General features: G+C 41.2%; 1 protein-coding gene across 2 annotated transcripts in view; it reads left to right on the top strand.

Annotated features, from left to right (window-relative positions):
* The window catches only part of KIF14 (kinesin family member 14), a 106,986-nt gene that overhangs the window by 41,952 nt on the left and 49,374 nt on the right, over positions 1 to 15,660 (top strand). For both annotated transcript variants that reach the window (XM_073356780.1, XM_073356779.2), the window contains exons 22-28: positions 2,979 to 3,073; positions 3,944 to 4,165; positions 4,302 to 4,486; positions 5,130 to 5,288; positions 6,330 to 6,452; positions 10,105 to 10,179; positions 11,623 to 11,761. In XM_073356780.1, the coding sequence (XP_073212881.1) occupies positions 2,979 to 3,073; positions 3,944 to 4,165; positions 4,302 to 4,486; positions 5,130 to 5,288; positions 6,330 to 6,452; positions 10,105 to 10,179; positions 11,623 to 11,761 (998 nt within the window). The remainder of the gene's footprint in view (positions 1 to 2,978; positions 3,074 to 3,943; positions 4,166 to 4,301; positions 4,487 to 5,129; positions 5,289 to 6,329; positions 6,453 to 10,104; positions 10,180 to 11,622; positions 11,762 to 15,660) is intronic.

The following is a 15,660-nucleotide window of genomic DNA, read 5'->3' as shown; positions in this document are numbered from 1 at the left end:
GGGGGTTGGATGGGGCAAGGGTCCCAGGGGGCAAGTCAGGAATGAGACCAGGGGGTTGGATGGGGCTGCAGGGAGTGGGTTGGGTGGATGGGGCAGAAGTCCACGGGGAGCCGTCAGGAGACGGAGTTGGATGGGGCAGGAGTCCCCGGGAAGCTGTCGGGGGCGAGAAGCTGGAGGGTTGGATAGGAGGCAGGGCCAGGCCACGCCTGTCTGTTTGGGGAGACACAGCCTATCACCAGCAGGAGAGTGAATTTGTGTGGCGGGGTGGAGGGCGAGAAAACCTGGATTTGTGCTGGAAATGGCCCAACTTGATGATCACTTTAGATAAGCTATTACCAGCAGGACAGTGGGGTGGGAGGAGGTATTGTTTCATATTCTCTGTGTGTATATAAAGTCTGCTGCAGTTTCCACGGTATGCATCCGATGAAGTGAGCTGTAGCTCATGAAAGCTCATGCTCAAATAAATTGGTTAGTCTCTAAGGTGCCACAAGTACTCCTTTTCTTTTAGCCTCCCCTAACCGGCCCTCCATACAATTTTGGAAACCCAGTGTGGCCCTCAAGCCAAAAGGTTTGCCTGCCCCTGCTATATAAGAAAAAGACCCAAAAATCGGGACAGTCCCTATAAAATCAGGACATCTGGTCACCCTAGCGTGGAGAGCGAGTAAGAGTTCATTTTAAAATGTGTGGATTTGGGTAATTAGCAGTTTCTGTTTTTGAAAAAGCATTGTGTGTCCTTGGATGCCACCCCTGACACGTGGTGTTAGATTGTTCAACCAGCAAATAGACACCGAGAAAAGCAAAGCTATTGTCACTTATTCCCTTAAAAAGGGTGGGTGGCTGACTGTATGAAGTTATTTTCTTCTGACAGGGTCCAAAAATCAGCCTTTTCTCTAAAGGGGCAGGCCCAGGTTTCATGTTCATAAACCCTATGAACCAGGGAGGAAGCAGTCCTTTGTTTTCTCCAGGTTTTAGAAAGGAAGGATAGTCCAGGGATTAGGGCACTAGCCTAGTACTGGGGAGACCTGGGTTGAATCTCTGCTCTGCCACAATCTTCGTGTGTGACCTTGGGCGGGTCACAGTCTCTGCCTCAGTTCCCCATCTGTAATATATGGCTAATAGTACTACCATACCTCACAGAAGTGTTGAGAAGAGAAATACATTAAAGACTGTTAGATGCTTAGATAGTAAAGTAATGGGGGCCTTACAAGTTATTGAAATAGATAAATTGAGCATCACTTTGTCTAGTTTCTGTTCAAGAATTTCCATCTCAGTCAGCGGCTCCTCCAGAGGAAGAGCTTTGAGTCTGACAGCTATTCATCAGGTATGGCTACTGGGCTTTGTTCTGTTGCAAATCCCCTTAGCTTGAGATTTTCAGGTACTGTCTATATCTCAAGTTTACTTAATTGAATTTACCCCAATCTAAGGTCAGCTAAACTGACCACCTTCAAGATATGCAGGTGTTTCCTCATAAACTCTGATAACACTATGGTGGTAGTATATTTGATCTGTCTGGATAGCACCGGGAACCTCACATAGCTAAGGGAGGGCATACTACTGTTTTAAGAGAATGTAAGGAAATCTGCTATCAATAAGTCTGATGCATCTGCTAAGCAGAATGTCTACGTAGGTGGGAGTTTTTACCTAGTCAGGAGGGACTCGGACCAAATGAGCATGGTGCTTAGAGTTGCCCTCCCTTAGGAAGCTGTCTGGTAGAGGGATAAGTAGAAGAACATGGCATCCCGTTTGTGTCCATGCCACTATGGTCCTATATCTTTTCAGGGTATGCCCACTGTAGGAAATAGAAGGTGGAAGGTTTTTTGCGGCGTGTTAGCTAGGAGGTAGCCTGTGGTTTATATTGCCTAGCAAACGGTTGTGAAAATTACAACTCCCTTGTTGGCACTAGGATTTTACCTCATGGTAGATACCATGTGTTAGTTAATATTTGGTTTTGGGGGGGTGATTTTTTTACTGAAGAAAAGATCTCAGTGGTTAGTCTAGTCTCTTCCCTGGATGTCTGCTGAGGTACCACTGTTCTGAACCTAAGGTCTGTGCTGTTCAGGCACAGAAAGAGAATTTATATTCCCATTTTCTGTGGCTGAGTCAAGACAGCCCACCCTCTCAGAGGATTCTAGGATTGAGGGTGAGACTTGTAGATAGGGTGATGTGTAGGCTAATGCACGTGGTCTCAACCTTTTTCTTTCTGAGGCCCGCCCCCCCAATGTGATTAAAAACTCAGTGGCCCACCTGTGCCACGACAACTTGTTTTCTGCATATAAAAGCCAGGGCCAGCATTAAGGAGTAGCAAGCAGGGCAATTGTCCGGGGGTCCACACCACAGATAGCCCTGTGAAGCTAAGTTGCTCAGGCTTCTGCTTCGGCCCCGGGTGGTGGGGCTCAGACCCCAGGCTTCATCCCTGCATGGCAGGGCTTAGGCTTTCTGCCCTGGCCCCCTGTGAGTCTAACACTGGTCCTGCTTGACGGACCCCCTGAAACCTGGTTGAGAACCACTGGGAGAATGCATTGTTCATTCATGTTGGAAGGAACTGAACTTGGAGGAAGCAGATACTTGAGGAGGGTAAATTCTGTTATATTAATTGGTCATCGTTCCTGCTTATATAATCAAATTGAAGAGGGTCCAGTGTTATAAGAGTGAGTCACACAGGAGTTCTAGTTGAAGAGTAGGGGCAGATCGTCAGCTCATGTAAATTGTCATAATTCCATTGACTCAAATGGAAGTATGACACTTTACATTACCTGAGGATCTCCCCTGATCTTTATTTCGGGGCTCATATGTAAGGGGACAGTGATGACTGGTACACCTATGGTCTGTGCTGTTTTGATCCAGTCACTGAAAAATAAGTGGGATTCTCACTAATCTTTCTGAGGGCAAATGTCTTCAATTTTCCACTGACCTTCTGGAATAAATATAAATAAAGACCTGTCTCTCTTGTGTTTCCCCGCCATGCCCTCATATTCTAGGAGCAGAAGTCTCATGAAGAACAGGAGAATTTCTGGATGTTTGTCTGACATAAAATTGCAGCCAATCCAGGATCTACATATGTCACACTTATCAGGTGGTTTTTCTTTTGTATGGCAATTACCTTTTTTATTTCATACTGAGAAGCTGGAAACGTATAGCTTATTATTATTAATAGTAATTTATGCCTGTGTAATAATTTGAGAATTTATTGTAAAGAAAATGAGGAGCACGACATTTTACAAGTAAAATATTCATATTTGTTGTTGGTGTTCCTGTGCCTGCTTGTAGACTTTACAACATTTCTTTGCCTAAATCGGTGTCGTCCTTCTTGAGGGTAAAACCCTCTTGAACAAGGCTCCTGCCGATCATGCTGAGGGTTTTGGCTTGAAACTTGCTACACTTAGCCATTGAAGGTTAACTAGGATTATGCTGTCACCCGGCGCCTAGTGTTGGCTGTACCAGAGACTATTAATTCCAATACAGTCACTGAGTAATTCTTTGCTTGAGATGTTGCTAGTTACTCAACTTCTCTGATATTGTCTCTGGTTTGTTGGTTACAAATTTCATAAATTAAAATTTTAAAACATGTTTTTCAGATATAAGAAGTTACTTGAGTCTCCCAAATATTTATACTTATATTTATTGCTCATTTTAGATCAGCTGTGTTTTTATTTTATCATAGCTACTGATAAGTGCAATTGGAAAGAATAGTTTTGTGATGGTGTATATTACTATCTATGTCACTTTAAAATATGCTTATTTTCTTTTTGTGCTTTTTTCATTTAACTAATAGAAACTTTTATGTGTATTAACTTTTCTCATCAGAAGTATGTCTAATTTATTTTTCCTAATTCTTTTCATCCTTCAAGTTAGATCATAGAAACAGAAGGAACCAAAATTAAACTAACAGACCTATTACTTTTGTAAGGAACTTTTAATTCATGTTGCTCTTCTATTAATACAGGTTCAGTCAATAAATCCGGCAGCATATGTTCAAGTTCTTCTGAATCATTTCTACCTGGAATTTGCAAAGAATTAATTGGTTCAGCTTTGGATTTACTAGGACAGAATCATGAAGAAAAGAGTATAGCAGATAGTCTCCTAACTAATTTGTTTACTATTTATACTGGAGTAACTGCCATTTCAAATGCCTATGAACAACAAGATGAAGAAAGTCAAGAGAATTGTAAGCTTAATTGTTACTAACATAAACAAAATATTCTACACTGTTTATTCTGTCATGTCTTACACATAATAAGTATAAATGTTCCTGTTTTCATTTGCAGACCTGAGATTCTGATTAATATTCCTTTTTTTTGTAGTTTTCTCTCTTGATCGTGCTACTCAGTCCTGCAGCATAAGAATTACCTCTGCCTTTGAACAACTTGTGGTTCTAACAAAACATTGGCTTAATAGTTTCCAAAAGTGCACTGATTCCCTAAAAATTGATGAAGAATTGAGACAGGGTGTAAAAAACTTGGGAGGTTATTTACAATTACTATTGCAGGTAAATTATATCCCCTATATTTTCATATAAATAATTGAAAGAAAAAATAATCTAGAGCTGTGTAATGTATATACTCTTATTATATTATTGGCCATAGACTTTGTAACAACACTCTGGCACACAATGCATATGATCACAAGCTGACTTGGTAAGATGTATGATAAAGATGCCTACAGCAATTTTAATTAATCATCTTCTCCATGAATACTTTGCTGGATGAATAAGTATATAGCACTTTCCACAACTATGCTCCGTAGTTATTATTTTCTTTTAAATGGTTCTGTCTCTTTAGATATTTTTTAATTTGATAGACTTGTTGTTTTCTGTTCAGTGCCATTTTATATAAACTTATTGATTATGAGTTTTTTAAACCCATTTATTATTTCTTCTATTCTAGTCTAAGATGTATTTGCAGTCATGGTTTTTAATCCTGCAGTGTAATTGTAATAATTTTTCTGTATGTGGTTGCGAGGTTGGCTCCCTTTTTATTTGAGACAGTGACTGAGCCACTTATTAGTAATATAAGGATATGATATTGGTAATGCTTCAGGATAGTTTAAACACTGTTTTATATGTGCAGTTGAAAACATTTACACTTTCATTGCAGAAGTTTTCTAACTAAATTATTATTTTCATTTCTCAGGGTTGTTGTTCAGATATATCCTCAATGGTAACAGAAGCACACAACAAAATAATCCAAATAGTGAAACAAGCAGGAAAACATGTAGGACATTTGACAGCACTTACAGGATCTGACCTACACCTTTCTGAAGACACCAAAGAAGATGCAACTATTTCACAGGTAAAAACAATTTAGTTGAATACAACACCTTTAAAGATTAATATCAGAATTTTTTATGGACTGTGACTATTCCACTGGATCAAAATAAAGGTATCTTCTCAATACTATAAAAGTATATTCTTCAGAGTAGTAGTGTGAAGGAAAGATTTAAAATAATTAAAATGTCTACACTCAGATTTTCATAGTTGCACATTTAATACACTAACACAGTGTATCTTTGTCACATCAATGTAATATCTGTAACATAAAATTTGGTCCTACATAGCACCTTTGGAATGTAACAGAGTGTTTCTCAAGTCATTGACTTAAACCCTGAAACCCTGTTTATAACCCTAAGTCATATAAGTATACTGATATAGTTAAAGTGGAACAACCTCCCTAGCGTGGCTGAAATTATACTGATATAAGGCATCTTTATGTTTGTATAACTTATTGCCATATGGGATGAGGAATAAACTGTCCCAGTATAAGGTACCTTTATACTGATATAATTATCCACACTAGGGTTGTATCACTAGAGCTATTGTGGTAAAAACCTTACCTCTAATCAAATAGATGTACCAATACAAAATGTGTGCATAGACCAGGCCTCAAGGCAGTGATATAGCAGGTTTTATATGTTTACACTGAGTCCTGAATATTAAAAATTGTTTTACCATGAGAAAGATAAAACATGTCAATAGAGCTAAGTTTAAAAAAAAAAAAAAAAAAAGTTGAATCCTGTGCTGACAGCCTGTATGCAGAGTTTGAAATTAAAATAATTTGTTCTGTGTGTGTTTTTTGCCACTAATATTCTCACTGTAAAAGTCTGTAACAAAAAAGAATTCTCAGAAATCTGAATTAGAGCTGAAGATACAGATTTCTCAAAGGGAAAGCATTATCAGAGCCCTATTGACTACATTAGGTCTAATTTGGGCGTAAGGGTTGGTCTGTCTGTGTTGGTCAATTTGCCTAATATAACAAAATGTTACAAATTCATTGATGCAAATGTCAGTTTTTTAAACCATTATTTGAACATTAAAAATATTGAATATTTTTTAGGAAGATTTTATACTTGCCATTTATGATGGAGTAGGTTCAGGACTGAAGAGTCTCTTGGATTCTGTACAGAAAAAAACAAGAGAGATGCAGAAAGAACTTTTGAAACAGTATCAACAAAATGAGGTGAGAGAGAGAGTTTGTGGCTTGAGGGTCAGTTTTTAGTGATAGCTGCTAATACTTTTATGCTGTAACACATATGGGTTGGAAACTTATACCTTGCTTTGTGAAATCCTGGAGTTCATGCAATAATAATATATGATATGGTAGTATAGACTGTATATGCATCTGTATTTGTTATAGATAAAACCTCTGCAAGGTGTATCTTTGTTACTATAATTGGACCCTTTTAAAGATACAATATCAATTTAACAAAATCTTGTCTGAAAATGTTTTGCCTACTATTATGAAAAAATTTTCAATTACTGTTAACTTGACATAATGGAGGGGAGAAAATATTGATTTAATCCTTCAATTAGTTCTCCAAAGTTGGTCCCTTTTGCTCAAATGGATTCCACTGAAGTATTCGGTGTATTTTCAGTTTACTTTGTGCATTTGACAGTGCTAATTGTATGGAGTCTCACTGTATCCCCTGAGTATCCACTCAGCTTCCCTTGTTGTTTGTGGGGATCTTTCACACACCAAGAGGGAGAGAGAAACTTAGTGGAAAAAGGGAAAATATCATAAGACTTCAAAAATTGGCAGGGACACTCAAGGGCTGGTATGATGCATGAAACTATTTTTAACTTATTTTTTGAAACTGACTACCTTTCATTGTACTAATAGCAAGCACATCTGCTATTACTGCACTTGCTGTTAGTGTTACAAAATCCTCTCTCTATGCATCTTTAGAGGGGTAAGATAACTGTATTTCCTACTTTCTGCTGTTATAATTTTAGCTCCATTCAGCATTTTTAAGCTTGTACATAAATGTGAGTAAGTTTAGTATAGTCCAAGACTACTCACATGTTTAAAGTTAGGCATGCACTTAAGCACTATGCTGAATTGGGGCCTGTAAAAGGATAGTGGCTTATTCCAAGTAAGCATCTAAAAGCATGAATGCCAGAATGTTGTTGTTCATTTTCATGGTAGCAACTGGAATCAGGAATAACCTTCAAAAGTTTTCTGGGTTGCTAAGCAGCATTGGTACTTCCATTTTAGCAGCTGCTTTATTAAGTTATAGAATAAATACAGCAAATATATTTGACATTTCAATGAGTTGACCCTGCCACCTCCCCAGACACACTGAAACGTAAAAAGAAGTGACACCAGTGTTCTGTTTAACTTTACATAAGACCTCTGAGTTTGTTTAATCTTTATAATATAAAAGAGAATTTTCATATTCACTTAGAGCAATTGGGGTAGTAGTTTTTTTTCTGGTGGCAGCTGTGATATTTTAATTATACATTAGGCAATAAAAGTTTTGCATGAAAGCATATGTAACAGTATTCACACTTTTTTCAGAGCAATGTTAAAAAGTTGGGGTTTGTATCTATTTTTTTTAATTAAGGCTTTTTGATTAAGATTTGTAGCAGAAAATCATAGGCTGACGATTTTAATTTAAGATAGACACAGTTGTCTGGGAAATGGTAGAAACAGTGTTTTGTAACTTCAGTTAAAATAGTTCAAGCCCTTCTTGCATGCAGAGATTATTTTTAAAGCAAATTGAAGAGAGCCCACCTAACAAATTTCTCTAAAATAAGGTGCATGGTCTTGGTATTCCCCTATTATATATATTCGTTAGGTAAGTCTAAGGAGATACATGGTAGGGAGAGTTACATAAAAAGGAAGACAGAAACAAAGACTAGACTCTGCAGCTAATTTTTTTCCCTAAAATATGTACCCAGAAAAGAGTCTGAAAATTCAGGAATGCAAGTTACAGTAGCCCTGGGAAAGATGCCACTTACACAGTGGGTAATTCATGTTGACAGTGAGTCTGGTAGCATTACAGGTAACGTTTTAAAAGGATGAAAAGTTATTTTAAAAAGTATTAGGCTGCACATAGTGTACATATCTCTTTTCAGCCTCAGGGTATACCTGCATTCTTCTTCTACCTCTTTTCTTCTGAGAATAAAAACTTGTATCTTGGACAGATAGTGTGCAAGGCAAATCCTACTCTTCATTTGTGTTTGAAGCTCTCTTGTCTTTTGTTTACTTTGTATGGGTCTTTCCAGAGTACGACAGAGCTTGTATAATCTATTTGCTAGTAGAAAGTAAGAGAACTTCTTTGGCAAATTTGGGACATCTAGAGCATACAATTCTGCAAAACTTAAGTTTCCATTTTAATCAAAATGTACGATTCCTTATGCTTGTGCAGTAAACCTTCCAAATGTGACGCAGAGCAGTGCTCAATGGCTCTTTGAGCCACCAGAGAAAGCTCTTAGCTCTTGTTAGTTCCACTGCTGCTATTCTTAACTCTCTGGACAGCAGTAAAACTGGACCAGTGTCTTTTCAGTTTCATCGTTGTTGCTTGAGAAACGTGAGAAGAATGGTAAAAATAGCCGTTGGAGCTATTCCCAGTGCAGGAGAAATAAAAAATGAAGACTAAGGTTGAGAAGTGAAGAAACCCACCCTTGCTCACCTAGGACCAACTCCCAACATCTCATCCACAACACTCTCCGTTCTTTCTTCCTTTCTTTCCCCCTTATTCTTTCCTCTTTTTCACTATGTTCCTGTAACCAATCCCTTTGTGTTCGTGTGCCCTACATTCTTTATCCTGCCCTTCTCCTCAAAATTTCACTCATCTGTAATCCTCTTCCCAGCTTTGCATCCTCTTTCTGAGTGCACACTCAAGCCAAAAGAGGGAATGAAGTGGGGGCCAAGCCTCTGTTATGCCATAGGGAGTCAGTGGCCATGGGAACAGGCTCCAGGGCTGCAATGAGTGCTATACAACAGACCACCCCCGGAGCTACGGATGCATTTTGGAAACCTCTGTGATAGCCTTTGTGGAAGGAGCACTACTATATTGATAAGAAATTGGATAGTTAAATTGTTTAGCCCATGGCATAACTGGGGCTTGAAAACAAACCTTTTGCCCAAAATATGCAAATACTTACAATAATTGAATCTATTTTTACACTAATTGGTGCTATTGTGCCTGTGTTTTCCCTCACAACCAGCCCTGCTCCCAGAGATAAGGATTCACTCTGCCTGCCTCTTCCTCTCCACGACCCAATGTTACACTGGACCTCCCACAACTGGCACTGTTCCCAGGGAACTCAAATTCTCCCTATTCCCAGCAAATTAAATTTGTATTTTTAGTTTTTTGCCAAGGGTGGGGATTGAACAGCCAACCTGGTAAATGCTATTGTGTTTGCTTGTAGCAGAGACCTATGGAACCATAAGGGTCTTAGCTTCACTGGAGGGCAGTGCATATAACAGGAAGCATCAGAGAGAAGCCAAATGGCATTGCCATAATCCTACTACTGAGAGTTATGATGGTGGTGGTACAATTAAAGTGGTCACTTCCTTTAGAAAAAGTTGAAAGAATAGTGTCTTCTTACTTGCACCTAGAATAAAGTCTACTGTAGATTTATTCAAATTTTTGCATATGCAGTATGAACACTATAAAGTGATAACTTTTTTATGAAATGGTTGAGAATTATGATAGAAAATTCACCTTCCAACTATTGCTTGTGCTGTAATTCTCTTCTGAACACTTTCCTCCTTAATCACATGTGCTCATTGTCCTGTCTCTGGGATATAGGTTTACACATTTTTCTTTCTCAGTGCTTTGAATAATGCATGGAAAATAATAATTAAAATTCCCTTTTTGTAGATTCAAAATCAAATAAAGAATAATGCAGTGGCTTTTGCCAGATGCCTTGAAAATACAATATCTGACTACAAAAAGGTAAGGGAACCCATTCACAAAATTACATTGTTTAAATGTTAACTTCAAAGGGTTTCTTGTTTAAAAGTTTAGCAAGGAAGAGGGATAAAAATTAGTACCTGTATGCATTGTGGCCAAGTTAATCTTGCTATAAGAACTTTACATTTTGCATTTCTTTACTTAATTATCTTAACTATCTTATGATTGTATAAATATAATTTTTGTGTTTATTAGAACAGAATTTGGTTCATTCTTCTGCTTTACAGTTTTTTAAAATAACCCTCCATGCTACTTGAATTCTTTGTATGTGTCATCAAAATGGTGAGGAACAAGATATAATGTATTCTGACTTTTTAAAAGCCTTGACAAAGTCCCTAACAAGAAGCTAGTAAGGAAACGAGGCGGTTGTGTGATTAGAAATATAGTATTATCATGGCTTAGAAGCTGGTTCAATGACAAAGGAAAACTAGGAATAAATTGTCACTTTTAAAAATGGCCAAATTAAGTGAGGTGACCTAAGGTTCTGGGGGTGCCTGTTAATAATCTGATAAAATGGATGATGTAGAGATGGCAGAATTTGTTGGCAGAATTTTTGAGGCCATTTCTGGCTAGAAATGAGTGAGCATCTCCAGAGGGACTTAGTTTTAGATGTTTGATTATTGTGTTGTGGATTGAAATTCAGTATTGACAAATGAAAGATAATATACATTAGATGGTATAATTTGAATTGCTCATAGATTTTTTTTTGGTTCTAAATTGACTGTAATAACTCAAGGAAAAGACCTGCAGAGACTTTCGAAGGGCAGATAGGCGCCTAACTACTATATGTGCCTTTGAAAATCACCCCCTGACCCCATGTCACTCTGGACAGCCCAGTGAATACATCTGCTTGTTGTTCTGGTCGTCTCATCTCTGAAATTATACAGCAGAAATACAAGTGGTTCAGAGACCAACAAAACACTGTCAATTATAAATTAAAGATTATATTCATTTTATTTTCTATTTGATCTATCTGAAATCGTTGATTTACATAAATTTAACTTATCAAACACATTTTTATTTATTTCAAAATGTCGTGTTAGATACTAGTAGAACATTCACTGTGTACGCAATAGCTTACAGCCTTGACTATTAGCACCGGGATTTACTTTGAATCGGGAATGGAATATTGACCAATTTATTGGTGTTATCTATCCCTTGAATGTCAAAAATGTTCTAGGATCTTACAGCTCTAGCTGGTGATTTTAAGACTGGCAGAAATTGCAAATCTTGCCAAAATTGTATTTTGAAACATAACATCTTCAACAACCCAACATCCCCATAATACATTGCAATAGTGAAGTGCAAAACTATGAACGCTGGTGTGACATTTGAACCCATGACCACATTTGCTATCAGAACGCAAACCACTAAGCATTACAGATGTCTCATAGCTTTCAAATAAATTGCTCTTTATTAATACAGAGAGAAATGGGAACTCAATTAACAAAAGAAGAATCTGCCCACCAGGAACTAAAGAAGGCAACTAATCTTGCTTCTGAATACTTGGAATTAGAGCAGTGCATAGATAAAGTCTGTCAGATTATTACTACTTCATTACAAGGTATGTAGCTCAGCTTCTGTGTGTGTTGTACCAGAAAATTGTACACTAAAGGAGACCGGTGAAGTTAGAGGTTTGTGCTTTTTTTTTTTTGCTTCTTTATTTGATGTATGTTGGAGGTTAGAAAAACTGATGGTTATTTTTAATCTGCCTGGTTTTTTTAGGTGGTTCTTCGAGTAGATGTAGACATGTATTCCACTTAGGTGGGTGCATGCCCAACGCAACAGAGCTAGAGAAATTTGCCTAGCAGCACCCATAGAAGGTTGGCATTTGCGCCTTGTGGCCATAGCCCCTCCACTGGCGACATGAGGCAGTGCTGCCCCAACCGTCTCACAGTTCCTTCTTCCTGCCTGTGCCTGGAGTCACAATTCTGCGTGATCTTAACTTCACAACATATCAACTGGTTTTGTTTTTCCCCTTGTATATAGTTAGTAGTGCCATTAGTGTCAGAGTAGCGTTCGTTGTAGTAGTTTGTTTCCCTCGGTGTTGTCCTCGCTGGGGTTTAAACATTATCCTTTGTGTGGGGGGTAATCCCCACATGTGGTTCTTCCTCTGCCTTGGTGCTGCATGACCTGCAGATCGTTTAAGGCAGGGGTGGGCAAACTTTTTGGCCCAGGGGCCACATCGGGGTTGTGAAACGGTATGGAGGGCTGGGTAGGGAAGGCTATGCCTCCGCAAACAGCCTGGCCCCTGCCCCCTATCCATTCTGTCCCATTTCCTGCCCCCTGACTGCCCCCCCTCAGAACCCCCGACCCATCCAACCCTCCCTGTCCCTTGACTGCCCTGACCCCTATCCACACCCCCTCCCTCTGACAGGCTCCCCTGGGACCCCCAACCAATCCAACCCTTCCCCTCCCCCACTCCTGGTCCCCTGAGTGCCCCCTCCCAGGACCCCTGTGCCTAACTGGCCCCCACCCCCCACTCCTGGTCCCCTGAGTGCCCCCTCCCAGGACCTCCTGCCCCTTATCCAGCCACCCCTGCTCCCTTACCATGCCACTCAGAGTGGCAGGACAGGCTTCTTGGAAAGACTGGGAGGTGGGCAGGCGCAAGCCGCGCTGTCCACACAGCGGCATGGCGGTGGGGGGACAGCAGGAGAGGGGCCAGGCAGGACAGTCCCGCGGGCTGGATGTGGCCTGCGGGCTGTAGTTTGCCCAACTCTGGTTTAAGAAATGGACTCAAGTGTCTTGCGACCTTCGCCTGAAGCAGCATCTGCTCGAACAGGCCATGTGGCCTGCTTCAGTATCGAGGTCTTCATTGGGTCAGAGATCACGTTCAGGTTCCAAGAGTGCTGCAGCTTCACATTCCAGAGCAGGCTTTTCTTCAGAGACACAGATGAGCCATTCCCTGTCGACTGCGCTGAGGAAAAGTTTGCATAAGATCAATCAAGACCTCTCCAGGTGAATCTTCTGCTCCCCCAGGAAAATGTGGACTGGCATGGAGTTGGTGCTGGTGCACCTAATGAAGCAGATACTTCTAATCCTTCCCTGGTACCAAACAGAAAGATTAAAAGCCATGTACTGTTGACTCCAGTTCTGGCCTCCGGACATCCATTGAGTACAGTACCAAAGAGGCAGATGCAAGTACTGACTGTTTCTATGTCGGCAGCATACCAGGCAGTTACAGACTTCCTCCACCTTTTGGTTGCGATCTCTCCTCTGGTCCAGGACTGTCATCTATAGCTCTGTTGACTGAATGAGCTGCTGAACCCTCGGGTCTGTCTGCATTGCACCCCAATGTTCACCCCTCACAGGTTATATAAGCAGGGCTGGTACCGGCTTCAGTATGGGGGACGTCAGTATCAGGAATCTCCTTGGCACTGCTGTATTCAGCACTGCAAATGCTTCTGTGGTGCCTTTCACCACCCTCAACATCAGTACTGTCAGACACTCCAGTACTGCTTCTCGCTTCCAGCACTGGCATGCTTTGTATTGATGGTACCACTTCCATCGGCACTGCCACTTCCTGCCTCGTTCTGGGCAATGAACAAATCGGACCAGATACTTGCACTCTCTGGTCTCTCTCTGCCTTGATCTCAAGCCTCCTCTGCATCTGAATTGGGATCATTATCCTCCTGTTCTCCATCACCTGACCAGCACTGGGAGTCGTTGATGGACCACTATGGGTACCAAGATTGGCACACGTCCTGTGGTTGGGATGGAGGCATCTGGCCCAGCGTCTACTGGCCACCAGTGCCTTATCCATGTCTGTAGCCTCCATGGAATCCGTGGGATACCCCTCAGTTGCAGAGGTCCTGCTATTTGTCTTGCTTAAAGGTGAGCTCACTGGTCAGGTCTATGGTGGTGACCGTTGACCTGCCACAGGCCCAGGCACTGGCGGTCCTTCTCCCTGTTGACATCCAGGGCCTCATCTTCATCTCTGCACAGTTCTGTGCTGGCCAGCTCATCCTTCCCTTCGTACACTGCAGTCCTTGGGGGTGGCCATGCCAGTATTGTGGGACAGATTCCACAGGAGAATGTAGTCAGGCTTGGAGTTCAGCCAGTCCACATGCCCTCCCCTCAGTGCTCTCCAAGTACCCATTTGGTCTCCTTGGTGCAGAGCTCTGTTCCTGTTGTTGCTCCTCCCTCCTCATCTTCCCCCCTTTGCGGGACAGGCTGGCCTGCTTTCACAATGCTTGGGGCTCGATCACCACTGACAGCTGAGTCCTAAGTGCTCTCAGATCAGGTTATGCCATCCAGTTCCTCTCCACACTTCCACCCCATCCATCCTCCCCATTCCTCTTCAGGGTCCCCCTCACAAAACAGTGCTCCTTGAGCAGGTCTGCTCTCTACTGGCTTTGGGAGTGGTGGAAGAGGTTCAGCTGGAATACCAGCGTCACGGCTTCTACTCCCGGTACTTTCTGGTACCCAAATTCAAGGGAGGGGTAAGACCTTGACCTTCATGGCCTCAACAAATATATCAGGTCTATGTCACTCTTATCGACTATTCTCCCTGCATAGTCTCAGAACGACTGGTGGTGTGCTCCGAACCTTCAGGATGCCTACTTCCATGTGGCAATTTTGCCAACCACAGAAAGTTTCTTCAGTTTATCGTGGCGGAAGGCTACTGTCACTACACAGTGCTTTCATTTGACCTCTCTTCTGTACACCAGGTTTTTACCAAGTGCATGGTCATTGTTACAGCATATCTCAGGAAGAAGGGAATTCACATCTTCCCATATGCGGACGACTGGTTACTTAGGTGCAGATCCAGAGAGGAAGTTCTTGCTCACATCAGCACCACACACTGTTTGCTCGACTGTCTGGGTCTCATAATAAACACCTGGAAATCAACCTTTGTTCCCACTCAGAAAACAAAGTTCATTGGGGCTCTGTTAGATTCTGTGATGTTGAAAGCATTTCTGCTGACCAACCGTTTTCAAACAGTTCTCTGTCTTTGCCTCATTCTGCAGTCTCAGCCTTCCATGACCGTTCAGATGTATCTGAGGCTTTGGGCCATATTTCCACTTGTACACAGGTGGTCCAGTTTGCAAGGCTGTGCCTTCACTCCCCTTCAAATGTGACTAAGAGTGATTTACTATCCCAGTCTTCACCCTCTAGACAGACAGGTCAGTCTTCCTTTACAGTGCTAGACTCCTTGCAGTGGTGGATGTGTCCAGAGAACATTTGCCAAGGTGTTCCCTTTGTCCGGTCTTTGCCAACCAGATTGTTTTTTACTGATGCCATGCTGATGACTTGTGGGTGGTGCACCTGGGGGCCCCTAAAAGTGAAAAGGCTGTGGTCGGAGTAGGAGGCCTCACTCCATATCTACTTGCTGGAGCTTCAGGCCATCTACAATTCATGTCATGCTTTGTGAGACTGTATTAGAGACTTGGTGTGCATATTTACATCATGATGCTATTGTCTTTATTATGTGCAGCAAGCAAAGGGGAGCATGCTGCAGGT

The sequence above is a fragment of the Lepidochelys kempii genome, chromosome 8, assembly GCF_965140285.1.
Source record: "Lepidochelys kempii isolate rLepKem1 chromosome 8, rLepKem1.hap1, whole genome shotgun sequence".
NCBI lineage: Eukaryota > Metazoa > Chordata > Testudines > Cheloniidae > Lepidochelys > Lepidochelys kempii.
The sequence above is the reverse complement of the archived record's forward strand: the minus strand, read 5'-3'. Positions and strand labels throughout refer to the sequence as shown.